Source organism: Cardiocondyla obscurior, linkage group LG04 (assembly GCF_019399895.1).
Source record: "Cardiocondyla obscurior isolate alpha-2009 linkage group LG04, Cobs3.1, whole genome shotgun sequence".
Taxonomy (NCBI): Eukaryota; Metazoa; Arthropoda; class Insecta; order Hymenoptera; family Formicidae; genus Cardiocondyla; species Cardiocondyla obscurior.
In genome coordinates this window covers 4,295,631-4,312,186 of record NC_091867.1, presented here as the reverse complement: position 1 = coordinate 4,312,186, position 16,556 = coordinate 4,295,631, and the positions used below count along the sequence as shown (strand labels likewise).

The 16,556-nt window shown below is 45.2% G+C and overlaps 2 protein-coding genes across 3 annotated transcripts in view; one reads left to right on the top strand and one right to left on the bottom strand.

The window, feature by feature from the left end:
• Naa15-16 (N-alpha-acetyltransferase 15/16) overlaps positions 1-16,556 on the bottom strand; it is a 31,858-nt gene that overhangs the window by 12,339 nt on the left and 2,963 nt on the right. The window lies entirely within an intron of this gene.
• On the top strand, positions 2,498-16,541 carry LOC139102250 (uncharacterized). 2 transcript variants are annotated; one of them, XM_070656005.1, is made up of 2 exons: positions 2,498-3,464; positions 12,564-16,541. In XM_070656005.1, exons 1-2 carry the CDS (start codon positions 3,459-3,461, stop codon positions 15,765-15,767), a joined length of 3,210 nt encoding a protein of 1,069 aa, XP_070512106.1. In that variant the 5' UTR covers positions 2,498-3,458; the 3' UTR covers positions 15,768-16,541. The 2 variants fall into 2 exon arrangements, with proteins under 2 accessions (XP_070512106.1, XP_070512107.1); XM_070656006.1 differs by lacking the exon at positions 2,498-3,464 and adding an exon at positions 10,206-11,115.

Here is a 16,556-nt window from a genome sequence, read left to right as displayed (position 1 = left end):
TAAAGGCTAATAACATCCTTAATGATAAAGTTACTCACTTTATTGATATGCGCAGAGTTTTAATATGCAACCGCGAAATGTTACGAGCCACGATCGATTTTACTTAGCAAACTGTACTGAACCAAATAACGAAGATAACATCTTTGACGGGTCATAATTGACATGTAAGACTTTACTCGATGCTCTAATTTGAATATCCCCGTTTAGACTTTATTTTGAGAAAAATTTACCATAAAATAATAATAATAAAAAGTTTTTTTTTTAGTTTATCAGCAAAAATAAGATTTAACGAAAGAAAATGTCGGTTTATCTATTATTACAAGCACAGTTTTACATATACGTGAAGTTAAAAGTAAATGACTAAAATATTAGTGCAAACCGAGTAAACAACTGAAAATAGGATCAGTATCTTATTATTATTTCAAGTAAATGTAAAATATTAATGAAAATGTTTCCAATGCCGAGAACATCGTGATGATATCGTCATCGTGTGACGGGATAATTCATTTTGACACACGATACCCCGCCAGGGTCACCTATTCTTTTCAGGTATAACATCCGCGATCTATCTTCCTGGCCGATATATTATTTTCGAACGTAGAAACCCACAAAAAGACCGGCTCGCGAACGTTTTACAATACGATGCGGCACTGAAAAAAAATTGACAATGCGAAGGATAACGTATGGCCGACCTTGATAATGCTACGGATCTCCCGTGATGAGTCATTACGCAGTCAGACGGTCCGAAATAAGTGCATTCGTCGTTGGCGAGGCTCTCGACGACAGGCGCGGGTAACGATCTTTCTTCGAAGTGCAGATGAACTCCTTTTAAAACCGAGATAAATCATGGGCAACCTTGATCATTGATTCAAGTTAACGTGCGTGAGAAGAACATGCGTGTGTGAACAAACGTCGGTTTAAAAATATCGTTTCATCATAGATCTCGTAGGATGTCATCAGAGGATCGATCAATAATGCGTCACGCAGAAACGTCACGGTTTGACGCATTTGAATAATACCGTCACAGTCGAGGTATATTATGACGACATTGCGGTGAATCGTAATTGATTACGAGAAGGATCCGCGGCTTCGCGCGTTCTCCAAATTTGGCCGTGCGAAAGGATTAATCGTATTTGGGTTCAACGGATTAAATAGATTATCGACGGTCGTGCGCGTTAAATCGATTCGACTCGGCTGTCTGAATATGGAAAACACGGTATTATCTCAAGAAGCGTAATAATAGACAATCTTTTCCCCTTCATTACGCACATACATATCAATTATTATATGTATATAGTATAGTAGTAGATGTCGAAAGTGCATGGTGCTTTGATCATGAAACTTTTACAATAATATGAAACCTGCGTTGCACCGATCGGCCCGAGACTTTCGCGAACGGTAAGCAACTCGAACTTTCATGTGCATCCGTATGCGTTTTTCGCACGTGACTAGTATTTATTAATCTTTATTTTTTTAATTTTATTTGCAAACGGTTAGGTTAACACTACTAAATTGTTTGAAACGTCTGTCGCTATTATTGCCGGTTAACTGACAGTCTGATTGGAATAATGGGTGTCGGTATGAAAATGTTATGTGTGACTAATTTGATATCGGCGTAGTTGAACTATCTATCCATCGCGGCGATTGATATGCGATCGGCGTCGCTCGCATTCACGCAAGGTGATTACATATAAGCGACACCATTACTCACGGATTCGTCCTATCTGTTTCTGCGGTCATTAATAGCTATGGGACAAGGTGTAGACGTGATATTCGTATTGGAAATTAAAGTAAATTAGACACGCATAAAATAATATGCAGCTATAAACTCGCGTTGTACTATATATTGTATTTAAAACAGTACTGATATGTCTACGAATTACTTTCTATTAATGGACCGTGACTTCTTGGTGAAAGCCGAGAAAGTTTTTTTTTTTTTTATCTTATCCTTATCAGATGCTATCTAACCGATAATCATTACGTAAAATATATAATATAATATATCGGAATATATATCGCGTATAATATCAGCAAATGACGTAATGCGAATGATATTTTATTTACTAACTTACACAAGTATTTTTATCGTCTTGCCAGCGATATTTCGCGTTTATTACACGAGCTTAAGGAATTTATGAAAAACGGAAGTTCAAAAAGATTGAAATTTTTGGCATTGCGAGGCCTGATAAGTTTTTTCTTTTTTTTTTTCGCACGAGCCATCAGTATCATCCGTATCATCACTGTAAGAAGTAGGTTTTTCCATTTCTATTTCCGTCTCAAGCGCGATTGTATCTCGCTTGCGTAGACAAGTAAAAATCGTTATGTTCGTCTGGACCATTAAAATAAAATAATATAAAACGCCTGCTTGAAACGGGGACCTTGATTTTTACAAGCGCGGTGCAATAAATTTGCTTTATGCATGTTTATAGCTGGGATAATCGTTCGAAGATAAATATTCAGATGCACCTCGGAAATATCTTTTTCTCGGCAACGTTTACACGTTTACTGTTCGACTTTACTTCTGCCTCTCCCATGTTCTTCCTATTTTAATATTACTTTTATAACGTTGCAATTATCATACATAATGACGTAATTATGCTCAGCCTACATGTGCGAATATCAGACGACAAAGTAAAAGGATTAAAAAAATTCTTTTGCGTTAATATAAAATCGAGTTTCGATCACAATAAGGCAATAATGGATTTGGAATGCAATGCCATGTCGCAATAAAATTAACCATCGGCAATTGAACGTTTCGCAGCATCAAATGCAATTCGAAGGTTCTCCGGTGCGTAGGCGACGGAAGGTAATTCTCCCGCAGTCATGCCCGAATCAACGAGCACGATTGCGACTTTGAGAGAAAGAGAGAGGCCAGGGGGCCGCGAATTAACTGCGAAAGAGGAAGGGCGTGTGAGGTCCGCGAACGGGACCAGGACGATGCCTTTGGCCGACAGTTGTGGGAGCGACATTGCACACGCGGCATTCCCTTCCTTCGGCGTGGCACGCGGGTGCAACGTGGTAGTAGCTACCGTGAGGTGAGGTACACGAGGTGCCCCGAATGCGCGAATATCGCACGCGGTGTGGAGTCGCGCATCATCGCAAAGTCGCGTCGCATCGCGGGATCACAGAGTGGGACGGGACACTGGCGCAGGGCCAGTAGAGGATCCACCGATATAAAGATCATCGGTCACGCGGCGCAGAAGGCTACTCGCTCGCGCATCGTCGGTCCAAGTGCAGTGATTGCATCTCGCGGCACGTACGGCTGATACGCGACGTACGTGTTGTGTCATGGGAGGTGGGACGCGCTGAGGCGAGTCCCCCCCGTCCGCAATCGAGATATCCTTTTGTGCGTTTTCGCAGATGAACTCGAAGTGCGGTACACGCGTCTGAAAGCACCGGTGCATCCGTTTTGAAGCGCGTCGAGGGAGATCGCCGAGGGCGCCGATACGGCGTTATAAATGATCGTGAGTGAATTTGCATAATTATCAGCGGGGAAAGAAAGTGTTTCTGGTTTAAAACACTTAATGCGCTACGTCCCCCGGGAAGTCCATCTTCGTAGTAATTAGCGCGTCTTACGTACACGTGATAGATGAAAAGTTATTGTGCTCGATGATCTCGGATTGATCTATCAAATTAAATAATGTTGAGGTTCTTGACTTTTACGGTAAAGAAAATAAAATAGCGATACTTCAATGTACTAAGAAAATCGAATTTTTTAAAAATAAAATTTTAAACAAGACATTTAGGAATTTAATTACATGTAAAAAAATTAAAAAAATTAAAAAAAAAAAAAATTATACACAACTGCATTAGCAATTAACTGCGACATGTGCGGTTGTAGCAAACTCATAAATTTCATAGATAAAAATCTTGCAGATCACTTGAAGACGCAGTATCCTCGATCATTCATTGTTGACCTGTGCATCAACCATCTATTCGTCTTCACGCGTATCCTATTTATCTAACTGTAAAGGTTCAATTAAGAGGTCTTCCGAGAAACATTAATTATAACGCGAACGCGGTCATCATACTTCAGGATGTTGCTCATTATTGTATATCACTACTTTTAATACTGGACCGTAAGCTGTAGAATTCATCAAGTTTGAAAGCGCTACCTCTACCAAATATTGTACTTCAAACACAAATCGAGACGAGAAACTCGCGCGATTCATGTATAACAAACACAAATGGAACGTTTTAATTTTCCTTAAAAAATTAACATTACACAGAATTCGTAAGGCATGTAGTTTTCCACTACAAGAGCCGCTTTCGAAAAATGTGTTTCCTGTAAAGGATCACCGGCAAGTCTCACTTTCTGTACTCGTTGAATTTCCTCGAAATTACATTGTTAAATGAGCCTGAAATGAAGGCATGAAATAGAAGGTGCTGTTAATAGTTCCCGCGGTATATACTCGCGTATTTTGCTCGGGGGGGTTCTCGGAGTATCCGGTCAATCGCGCGTATGCGAAAGTTAGAACTTCCGGCGGCATGTCGTCGCGGCGACGGCCCGATACGTTTACAACGCGCTTAATTGGCCTCGTCTCGTTTTGTCAATTATAATCCGCGATCGTGCGACTTGTCGGCCGATTGGCGGCTGATCACTTTCACTTTAAATATAATTTTGTCCTCTAAAAACATTCAGAAGGCGAAACGAGAGCGGATGAAATTCAGAGCACGCCGGTTTATTCATTCCCCTTCTCTTCCCTCGGCTAAAAAAATACACCCGGCACGTTTTTAAAAAAATCATTGATTGAAGATCAAGTGCTAGTCCGCGCGCGGACTCTCGATCCATCAATGTTACGTATCTGGTGCACGACGGAGCTCTCCCTCGGGACAGGAAAAGGGAAAGAGATAATAAATCGGTATAAATGGCCATTGGCTATTATGACGTGATCGTTTTATGATCCACCGTTAAGAGCAGTCACATAGAATATCATCGTGTGCTCACGAAGAGCGTTACATAATTTTGTTTCGCGTATATACGCAAATCGCGACGTGGCAAAGACGGTGAAAATAGTCGTGATGCGGAGAATGAAATTTAAAGATTTTTTTTTTCTTTTTCTCATTCTTTTTTTTTTTTTTAATCAACAAACAAACGTCAGGTAGAAATCGATTGTGCGGCGCAATTGAAACGGTATTTCGAGCGCAACTAAACCGCGACTGCTTATCAAGTTATGCAAGTCGTGCACGAAGTCGCCCGGATAAAATAAAAGTAGCGGTTGTACACAGAGAAAGTCGCGCGTCGTGTGTTTAGCGAAATCAGTAATAGTATCTTTCCGATTCTCCGGTTAAAATACGGTATTGAGGCATGACACGGGCGTACGTAAGTGTATCGCATTACGTGCACAGTAAGTAACCCGGTATTTGTTACGGAATAATATGAAAGTCACTGATTAGAGAGTAGTCGGGGAAAGGAGAGGGTTGTATCAATATTCGCTTTGCGGCTTTTTTTTTATCCTCGTAAGCATTGCAATCTCGATGCCAAGTTACTCCGCGTGAAGTAACACCTCGCGCACGTCTCGCGTGCCGACTTCCAAAGACAAGAGAATTAAAGGAGCGCGTTTGAAACGAAAGTGTCTCTGGCGAATATGCTTTTGCGAGTGCATTTCGATCGCGGACCTTCGCGACGAACGGATGACAATACGGCGGGCAGGGTCATCGGTGGAGCCTTGGGCCCGACCTTGCGCTGACCAGCTTCCCCTCTCGCCGGAGACTGATCGTCCTTAATTGTAGGTGCAACGGCGGTGTCTAGCTCGCGCGGCGAACGCGAGGGATTGACGTTAGTGTGGGAATGTACGCGTGCAAAATGTGCAGCGACGGAACGCGGAAAAAAAAAGAAATAAATAAATAAAGATCCGCCGTGGGCGATTTGCGAGACGGGACCACGCGCGTCTTCGGATGCCCGGACTGTGATTCACCGCGGGATAAATCTGCTCGGCTCGAAATCCGGCGCTCGTGGCACACGATTAAAGTCTGCGCACGGATTCATTAATGCGAAAGGAACAAACGGCAGGAATATCCTGGGTGACTGTGACGCGAATTCCAACGACTGTGCCTTATCTCACCGTCTGGTTACTGTTTTTCTTTTTTTTTTTAATTATTATTTTTACCCTCCCAGGGTGACAGGACGGCGATCTCACGGTGTCCTTCGTGCGTTAATTAAACGACAGCTCATAAAAGCGCACGATCGCAAGTACATGACATTAAGAGCGCCTGGGCGAATGTTGAACTTTTTATCGCCGAGCAGATATGTCTGAATTAAAATTTCCGAGTAAATTAAGACGAAAGTTTCGGTTTAATTTTACTTGAATTTATTCGAGAGCTAAAAACTTACTTGCAACTTTTTTTCTTAATGATATATCCTTCATTCGCGTGTAAAGGCAACGAGACGATTTTCAAAGCGGTTACTTTCAAAAGACCCGTAGCTAATAACTTTGCGTCCCAAAGTACATTCGAAGGTGTTGCAAGATTTACGGTTCTTATCTATCCCGAAGGTGAACGCTCGAAGGAGTGCGAGCTGAATACGCGCGGTTAACCTGCTGATGAGATTAGCGAGAATGTATTTATTGTACAAATTATTGCGCCACGAAGGTCTGCGGCCGTTCGTCAACACGTGGTTTGACCTGTTTTTTCAGATTTTTCGCGGATCAAGATCGGTCGCCACAAGACGCGAAGGCCGCTGCAATAATACGCAAAAGGATTCTAAAGAATATTACGATTAAAAATGAAGGACACACTGATATCCCCTATGATCTTGAGAATCGTAATTTTTCTTTGAAACGAACAAAGTCAGAAAACGAAAAACTTTTACTCCCAAATTTTTGGCTTGACGTCTCATCAAATATATTAAAAAATAATAAGTAAAGAATGGTATGCAGTAAGAACCTTAATTTCTCCGCTTTCTTAATTCATATTTCACTCATAAATATTACATATCGAAATTGCTGAAATGAAATCATTCCCTCAATCTACAATCAGTTTACATAACGCCCACATTTAAATTTCCGTATGACTTGTAATAACGGTTAAGTACACGACGGCGCATTCGTCATTTCGTTTGCACTTTCTGTCGATAAGCAGGATTTATTTGCGACGGGTGACAGTCTTCGACAAAAGAGTACCGTTTCCCGGGTCGGTTGTGAAAAAGAAATTCTTCTCGCTCGCGTGCACGCGCCGTTAGGATCTTATCGGCGATCGGGTCGCGCGAGTGGATCATCTCAAGAGCGAGTTTACCGCGAGATACGGGATTGATGCCGTAACCCGCCGTGAGAGAGGTGCCTCGGGATGAACGAGACGAGCTGATTATGCAAGCGCGCGCGGGCTGCCTCGGCGGAGCAAGCCGGTCAATGCCAAGGTGTTCCACTTCGAGTGCTACTCTTCCCTGTCGTTCCGATCCCTGGCGCCGATCTCGTCGTCGATTTCTTTTGTACCGCAAAACCAGGGGGGATTCACCTCGGACGTGACGCGCGCGATAAGCTGCCGTACGACGAATATTACGTGACACAACGAACTCATCGGACGTGTTTTGCGCGCGTTGGGTTAATCCCCGCATGCGAACAGACGGCGGATTAAATTAGCGATATGCTGACGGCGTGTGAAAAATATTAGACGCATATATCTGAATCTAAAGATATTTTTTATTGCAGGCGGAATTTAATTAATTCTACTTAAAAAAAAAGAAAAAACTGCGAATAGCATGTTAATTTGCTAAAGGCAATTTTAATTTCGTCTTTCGCACACCCGTGCGTTTAATAAGAGAAAAATAACAATAGAGATGTCAAACTCATATGCGTTTGAGTTGCCCCAGAGGTACAAGAAAGCTTCTACGTGCAATCTACAAATAGAAGAAAGCGATGTTTCCAACGTGCTAATTTAATTCGCGAGTACCCGGAGCCTCGGGGCGGAGTATTAATATATGGCATCAAGTGCAACGTGCCAATCGAGTGTCTAGGTAACGCGGATATTCTGACTTATCTCGACATCTGAAAGCGATAGAGATAATTCTCTGTACACCGGGACACCTCGCGCACTCGTGTTTTAGCTTTCTCCAAGCTTTATCGCTCTTACGCAAACACGCGAATCCGTAAAAAATGTAACAAATTACACGTTTCAAAATAATGTATCGTGCAACGCGGCAGCTCGCGTTCGGCACCGAAAATAGAGCGGCGGTAAATTTGTTAATAGATGGTTATCAAAGAAAGAAGCGCGCCGCGCTAAAAGGCGTCGCGCAAGATGCCATTTAGAGCCGATTGTTAATTTCCTGTGTGCAAAAAGGTGTGCCCGATCACTTTCGAGAGTACCCCCCAAAGTTTCTACGCACGGCCGTAAAATCGTTACGACGCGCCGAAAGTCAAGCGGCGGCGTTGAGGAATTAATGCTGCTCAGCGAGCACAACGCGAAACAAAAAGGAAAGTAGTTGAAAGCGTAAATTCAATTGAATAACGGTAGATCCGCGAGTCTTACGTGGTGCTCACGTACAAGTAGTTATGCCATGTTGTACTCGCCCAACGAGCCGGGCTGAGAATCGCAAGCGCCGATAGGTTTTCCAAGCGATTAAACTCTCAAAACGTAGAAGTGACATGACCCGTATTCCCGATAACGGTGTAAGTAGATACTCTCTCGCTGAAACGGTACCGTAGCCGCTAATCACGATCGCGGGCACACGATCGGCCAGACAAAACGAGTGATATCGATCTGATGAATCAACGGGAGGCTGTTTTGCAAAGCTCTCGTTCCGCCAGCTCGGCCTTTCACTCTCGCGGAACTAGTGCGATGGCTCAATGCCGTTTTATCTTAGCCGTGGGACGCCTTTGATGGCCCAGATCCAAGGTCAATTTCCGTTACATGCCGGAATATCAATGCGACCGGGAAACTGCCCTCGAATTGATTTCACTTGCACGATTTGACGTTCCGACCAACTACAAAGCTTTTTAATGAGAATTAATATTCCGCGGAACAAAGAGATGTACACTACGAAATTGCAATACTGCATTTAACGTTAATCGTTCCACAAATAAAAAATAAATTTCATAAATCATGAAAATCCTGACAATCCGGAAGAAAATTACTTCTCTTCCAGGTAAAGCTCTTGTCTGAGAGCTGTAATTATTACGCCACGTCTATCTCAAAACTAGTTTCTGATTTTTTTTTTTTTTTCAATTTGACGAGTAAGATCGAAGCGATCCGCTGCTGGTCGTAACGGCGAAGTCTGGTTTACTAGAGCAAGCCTCGTTTTAGAGAACGTAACGGCACCTGCCAGTAAGAATCATGGCTTGTCTTGCATCACGTCGAAAAATCCTTCGACTTTCGTCTCGTTGAACCGATTCCATTTTGGCAACGTTCAGGCCTGGTCTATTTTGCAATGTATATCTTAGTCATTAGGCGCTTTGTGTGGGAGATGCTGAGAGCGAAGGAACGGAGCGATTATTCGAGTTTCGCGACATAGATCGAGAGGCTAACAAAGCTCGAACTTAACAGCCGTCGGACCCGCGCGTCAAAAGCCGACAGACCGATTCAAGATTGCAATTTCGGGCGAACGACCCGAGAACTGCCTATTCAACGAACTTTAGGCGAAAACTCGCGTGTTGCGCGAGCAGCTAGATTGGACGGCGAAGCGGAATGCACTATCAGCGTGATTTATGGGTTATTGCGCGTTTATTGTCGTGCGCAAAAAGGTTTTGTTACCGGATGGTTGAGCAATCGCGCGGATAATCCGAGCAAATGCGCGGCGATTCTTTCGCCGCTCGTCACGTGAGCATTACCGCCCTGAAAAGTAAGCAAAATCGGTCGGCACGGCCAGAAGTGAAAGGAGCGCCGCGACATTACGCGCTTATTATACGTCTCTCTGAAGTTACGTGTGTCCTCGCGCGAGGACAGCCGCGCGTAAAACACCCCTCGAGTGTAATCAGCGACGCTGAAATAATGCCCAGACGCGAAGCCGCGATTTAATTACGATCGTTAATCGTATGAACCGACCGCGACTTCCTCCTTTCCACCGACGGGGTCGCCCGTGCACGTCTCGCTACCGCTTGGAAACGACTCCACCTTCCCCGACGAACGTCCTTGGGGGGCCCGCTACACCAGGAGAGGGTGATGAAAATCCGCCAGTCACGTGTACCATGCCGGTTCGAGCGGTCGTACCGCGGTTCCCTCGAGATCCGACGTGTACCGCCAATCTTCGTCAATCTAAGCACCAAATGTACGCGGCCGCTTATCGCCCTTTGAGCTCTGCGAGCGCGGTATACTTCGGAAAAAATTAATAACTGGAGGATACGAATTTGAACGTGGGAAAATTTACGTCACCTGAAATAAATTACACCTAACTCGAGTGCAATCGCGCGCTGATCCCGTTAGTGAAACGCAAAGCGGGACGCAACTGTTTTTTTTTTTTTAACATTTTTTTTTATAGAACAGAACGTCAAACTCGTGGTGTTGTGAGCAGTGTCGATTAAATGTCGGAAATTGAGTATGCCGAGTCGTAAAGTAGACCCGTCGATGTGTGCACAATGAAGATGTTCGCAGCTATTCTGACTTTATCGAAGCGCGACGGAGAACGCGGGGATGATCTCGGGGAGAAAATCTATGTCGCAACTCGCAACGCGTACAACTCTGGGACCGTTCGACGCTTCAGTTAATTGAAGGAAACCAAGGCGACTCGAGGTGTTAATTGAGACTGGACGATGGTTCTTACGAGATAGCGAGCTGTAAGATTCGCGTTGGCAAATCTCCGGAATATTGTAACACGGTGTTACAATATGCACGCGCAATACTCGATGAATCACGCGGCGTATCCACGAGTGTTAAGGACATATTGATGACTTTGACCACGTGCATCAGTAGCCGAGTGTTACGTGTTTCATTGATTCTTCTCGCACGCGTTCAGTGCCGCGTCACGTAGCGCGCGTAGATTAAGTAGTTACTTGCGCGGAGAAATCGGGCTGCACGCTCACGTAAGGCGTTTTACGTCTCTATCATCGGACTTGACCACCTTGCAGGTTGTTCGAGGAAGCGGCATTATCGCATGCGGCGGTACAATTACAGCAATCCAGCGACATACCAGAAATCCCGCAGCTCGTCGTAAACGTTTGTCATTCCGTTCCGGATGTACGGAGAAAGGTACATCTCGGCGCCGCCTTCATTAGAGGCCATTTATAATTTCGCGAGAAAATCGCGTATTTCGGAAAATTATAACAATCGAGAAAATTGACATAAAAAAACGGAATCTAATTGCCGAGACCGACGTTTAGGCTTGCGGAGTATCGATGTGCAATTATGCAACTTAATTTAATCTAAGTTTACGCGATATTTCAGCTAAAATCATATATTGCTTGCATAATGTTATTTATATAACAACTTTCTATTTATAGCGACTCTAAAGCGGACAATTAAGATATCAAAAATGAGCGTAGGACGCATCCTTGAATCGCGGATAAACGAATCGAAGGAAGTTAGAAAATTTTTTAGAAATGCTCGGGGGAGAAAGATAGTCTGAAGTGCGACGTCCGCGGGCCTGTCGGAAGCGCATTATCGTGTTGCTCGCGGTGGCGTTACTTCCGCAAACTTACACGACGCCGCGCGTTGCGGCAACGCGCGCTCATGTTCGACGTTAAATGCATCGGCATATGCCTACAGGAAACCTACGCTCGCACCGGTTCGTTACTCAGTCGCAAGTCATTACGGAGTCGGCTGGTACTCCAGTGACCCGTGAATGTTTGTCGAACGTTCACCGGTCTGTTCGCCAGGGAGAAAGGCGTGGCAGCCCCCTCGGTCTATCGCATTCTCGTATCACCGCAATCCACGACCGGTGGAATTAACGAATTCTCCGAATGTACGAACATAGGTCTCGAGAGATCGGTCGCCGATACGGAGATCGAATACGATTCGCGAAAATTGTTCTTTCGTCTCACGATACTCTCTCGCTCAGAAACCTCGAAATGTCAACTCAGGAGATCGCTTTGCATCGCATTTGACGTTTTTATCCTCGCGCTTTCTTCCCATTCGTGTCTGGTATCCTCTCAAATCGCTGCTCGCGGAATTGTTGAAATTATTTCAGAGATATACGGCGGCACCGTTTGTAAAATAGCAATAGGAGCAAGGATCATTAGTAGCCGTATCTTTGTTACCGCAAGACTAAATTGCGGGGCAGCGCCGGCCTGGCTAGGATGCGAATAAACATACGCTTTGTTCGTGACTTAGTACTTAATTGGCACCGTTGCGCAATTAGATCCTTGACATACGCTGGAAACCGCGTGCTACGTCTACCGACGTCTATGAATGTAATTCCGGTCATTGTGAGTAATAAACTGTTTTACACGCTGCGCAACGCGCGTCTTTTACTGACCTATTAAAAGCAGAAATCATTTCGCGCTGCGCGAAAGAATAAAGCGTATGATTTAATTAACATATCCAGCTCGCGCGGAAAAATGCGTATCAAGGTATGCGCGAGTTTACACTTTCCCGTTACGTTGTCTGTCGCGCGAGAGATGAAAATAACTGTTCTCTAGTCGCGGGATAATACCGCTTTCAAATTAGAAATGAATAACACGAATGTCTTTTATTTTCAGATGACGCATTTTGAATTATCTCTGCGGAGGCTGTCACTAGCTCTAATACTGATAGCGACATGCGCGACCGTAACGGAATCGTCAATGATTAGGGAAAGGAGACACATCGAAGAATCTAGTCATCGATTGGGCAAGGAACGGACTTTCGACAGTCGGAGCACGAGGTTGCCGAGCAGCACGGCAACCAACAAGATCACCACGGAACCCGGAAGAAAAGTGTCTCACCATCTAATCGGGGGTCACCTAAGAATCGATACGAAGTATCGCGACGATGGCGATTCTCTGTGGGACGACGGGATTCTTATGTCGGCGGCCGGCAACGGCAAGGAAGGGAAAAGTAATCGCGGCGGCGACGGTAGTAGCGGCGACGATGACGACGGGAAAAAAACGCTCTCTCAGCAGGTCAAGGAGGGCAAGTACGGCCTCATACAGAACGAGATTTACGGGGAACGACCGAAACGGCCCGGCATCATCAGCTACCTCGGCAATCCCGAAGTGCCGAAAGACACGATCGACAATCTGGGCGGCCTCGACGAGGACGAAATCTGGCTCGCCGAAAACCACGTCCTGGTATTGAAGGGCGGGAAATTTCCTGAACACGACCAGGACGGCCAGCAACAAATCGGCGACGGTGAGCAGCCGAAATGGCCACCCATCGACGATTACAAGGCGCCTAAACGGCAGGTCAAGATACCAGCGCGGCCGAAAGTACCGCCACCCTTTCCGATACAGCTTACCGAAGGGGGACCGATACAGATTTTCGGTCCGAACGGTACCGCGGAGGAAATTGGCAACGACACTCTCGCGAACACGAATTCTTTCTACCCGAAGGGTTTACCGGGAGAGGATTCATTCTTCACCATCTCCCCGAACGGCACGATATTCGCCCCAGATCTCGGCCCTCCGAAAAACTTCACCATCGAAGAGAAATCATCGAGAGGCAGCAGTGATCAAAAAGAAATAAAACCGGATTTTCCCCAGGCGCCTGGTGTACCTCCGCCTTTCTATCACGCCATACCGCCGGGTGCGATCTTCGTACCGCCGCCGGGAAATCAGTCGGATTATGACGAAGAGGATCAATCCATCTACTACCCACCTCCCTACAGTTTCTATTATCCGCAAGATAATTCAACCGCCGTGCCGCCGGGCCCTCTCGTGCCCGGCATTATCCTACCACCGCCGCCGGATTTCTTCTCCGCTCTAAACGACAAGAAAACAACCACGAAGAAGTACACGAAGCGACCGACGACCACGTCTTCACCAGGCACGCGACCAACGTATTTACCGCCAAGAAAAGGCACGACCAAACAGAACAAAGCTTCGTCCGTTCTGCCGAATTTGGTAACTAAAACAAGCACCACTTTATCGACGTCCGAGAAAATTTCTTTCGGCCGTACGACGAAGAATGCGACAAACATTTACAAGCAGAAAACTGTACCTCGCGCGGAAGTCACAACGTCCACGTCTGGAAAACCACGCACTCTCGAGAATACCGAGATATATACAATCAGTCCCGTGATCGGGAATCAAGTGTCCGAGGCGACGACACAGCAAAAAGATTGGTCCACTCTAGTGACCAGTAAAACGATTCCGGTTCTCGCGTATTATCCGTCGTCCACGCAGTCGTCGCTAGAACGACCGGTAGAAGTTACTCCGGCCTCCATAAAGAGCATCATTACCACTAGTCAGCCCGGTCGATCTCCTAATCATGCATCCTATTATTTCTACGAGGAGTCGACTGACGACAATTCGGACGTCACCGCAAAACCGTCGCCCGTCTACTACGAGAGCACGACCAAGTCACCATATTATAACGTCGAGACGTCGCAGCCTCGACAAAACGAGCAGAAGAAGCACTATTACGCCGCCGTCGAAACGATTCCGCCGGTCGAGACCTCAAAGGACTATAAAGTAAAACTCATCGATAACATCGTCAAAAATTCGCAAACGTACCAATACTCCGACGATTCCGAGACCACGTCCTCGAAATTCGATGCCAGCTCGTCTCGAGACCAGGGCCAGCGTATGCTAGGCGACCAACCGCCCGTTTATTATCAGTCAGCTCCGTTCTACACGACTCCGAAGCCTCAACCGTACTATCGACAGACCACGAAGCCCAAGCCCATTTATCAGTACAGCTTCCAGGTAGCAGATTATTCGAAACTCAACGGCAATCAGAGACTACCGTATCACGAAGAACAGCAGCAGCAAACGCAGCAAGATGAGTCTGTGTACAGCGAGTATCAGGACGTCAAGACCGGTAATCGGCAGTACGATTACGAAGACATCGACTCTCCGTCGCTGCGTCCGGCGCCACGGAAACAAGTGTCATATAAAACGCAACATCCGGTTTATTCCACGACCACCGCCTATCCGATTGTGAACACAACGCCTAACCCGCAATACGCGTATTTCACGCAGCAGGACGAGAAACTGCTCGACGACGTTACGAAAGAATACTTCACGATCTTCGGCAAGAAACTACCAGACTCGAGAATATCGAGCACGACTCCGATCTACGGGAAATCGAGCAGCGTCACGGAGAAGCCTGATCACGGCGTGAACACCTACGTTTCGAATACTTACAAGACCGGCCGACCGGCGACGTATAAAACGCCCAACGTCAAGGTGCGCTACGGAGATCAATCGCGACCTTATTCTCTCAAGGACGACATCCTCGTCAATTACCAACAGCCCTTGCCGCCGATCAATCCGGACAGCGAGTTCATCGAAATAATCGAGCCCAAGCACCGACCAAAGCAGCCGTCGCCGAACTACGAGCTACAAACAGAGAACTATCGATTGCAAAATCAAAGAGTTCAGCAGCAGAGGCCGACCCCTCGTTATAGATTGCGAGGAACAATACAACCGATCAACAGAAACACCAATAATTTCGTCCCATTCTCCGAGTCCCGAGAAGAGTTGGAGAACGTGCAAGAACCGGTATCGCTCCTGGACGATATAGAGGTCAACTACAGGAATCCGCGTCCCCCCATCAATCCCGACGCCGAATTCATCGATCCCGTTGCAATGCAGAATAATCAGCCGAATAATCCGAACTCGTACTTCGCGTATCGGCTACCCGGCGACGTCGGTCACTTTTACTTCCTGACGCCGCAGGCGATCACGCAACGGCAGGATCAGAATAGCGGGTACATCTACCCGAAGCCCCGAGGGCCGAGATTACGGAGACGGCCAGGGTAACATCCGAACGCGCGTATTCATACGGCAGTCGCGCGCAATGCCATAATCTCGCGAATTATCCAGCGCACGAAGTGATCGCGCGTCGCCTGTGTGCGTGTCGGCTACACGCACGCATACGCGTATTATTAACATATTTATTGTACTTGTAAATACGAGTTGCCTAAGTTAGATAATTATAGCTATTGTTGTTTTACGATAAACGCTTAATTTATTATGCAACCCGATTTTTCCCTTAGAATAATAGACACGCGATCGTATTTATGTATTGCGATCTATAATATGCGCCTTGTCATTGCATATTTGCGCATTATCTGTGATTAATGGAACGATGGATAGAATTAAACGTGTACATATATATAATTGCTATTGTCTATTTAATGTATGCGTTTTTGTGGTATTATTTTTGCGAATATTTTTCCACAAGTTTTTCTCCGTACGCGGAATATGTAATTGAATAAAAACGGAAAATATATAAAATAACAAGTAACACGATAATCTGCTATTTTAATCTTTAGAGAATTTTTGTTGATTAATTTTTTTATGTAATATTTTTCAAACAATATGCCAAGAAAAATCATATTGTAACGTAATCAGTTTGATTAAAAGAATTTTATATGTACGCACACGTTTCGAAATAAATCTTAATGTTTGAACAGCCAATTTACAATACACATAGTTCCACATTTTCTATTAACTTTAATTTTTGAAGCATAATCTGCATAGTATTTAATTGGATTTGTATTAAAAATTTTATAAAAGTTATACTGTGCATGGCTGTTCAAAAAGATA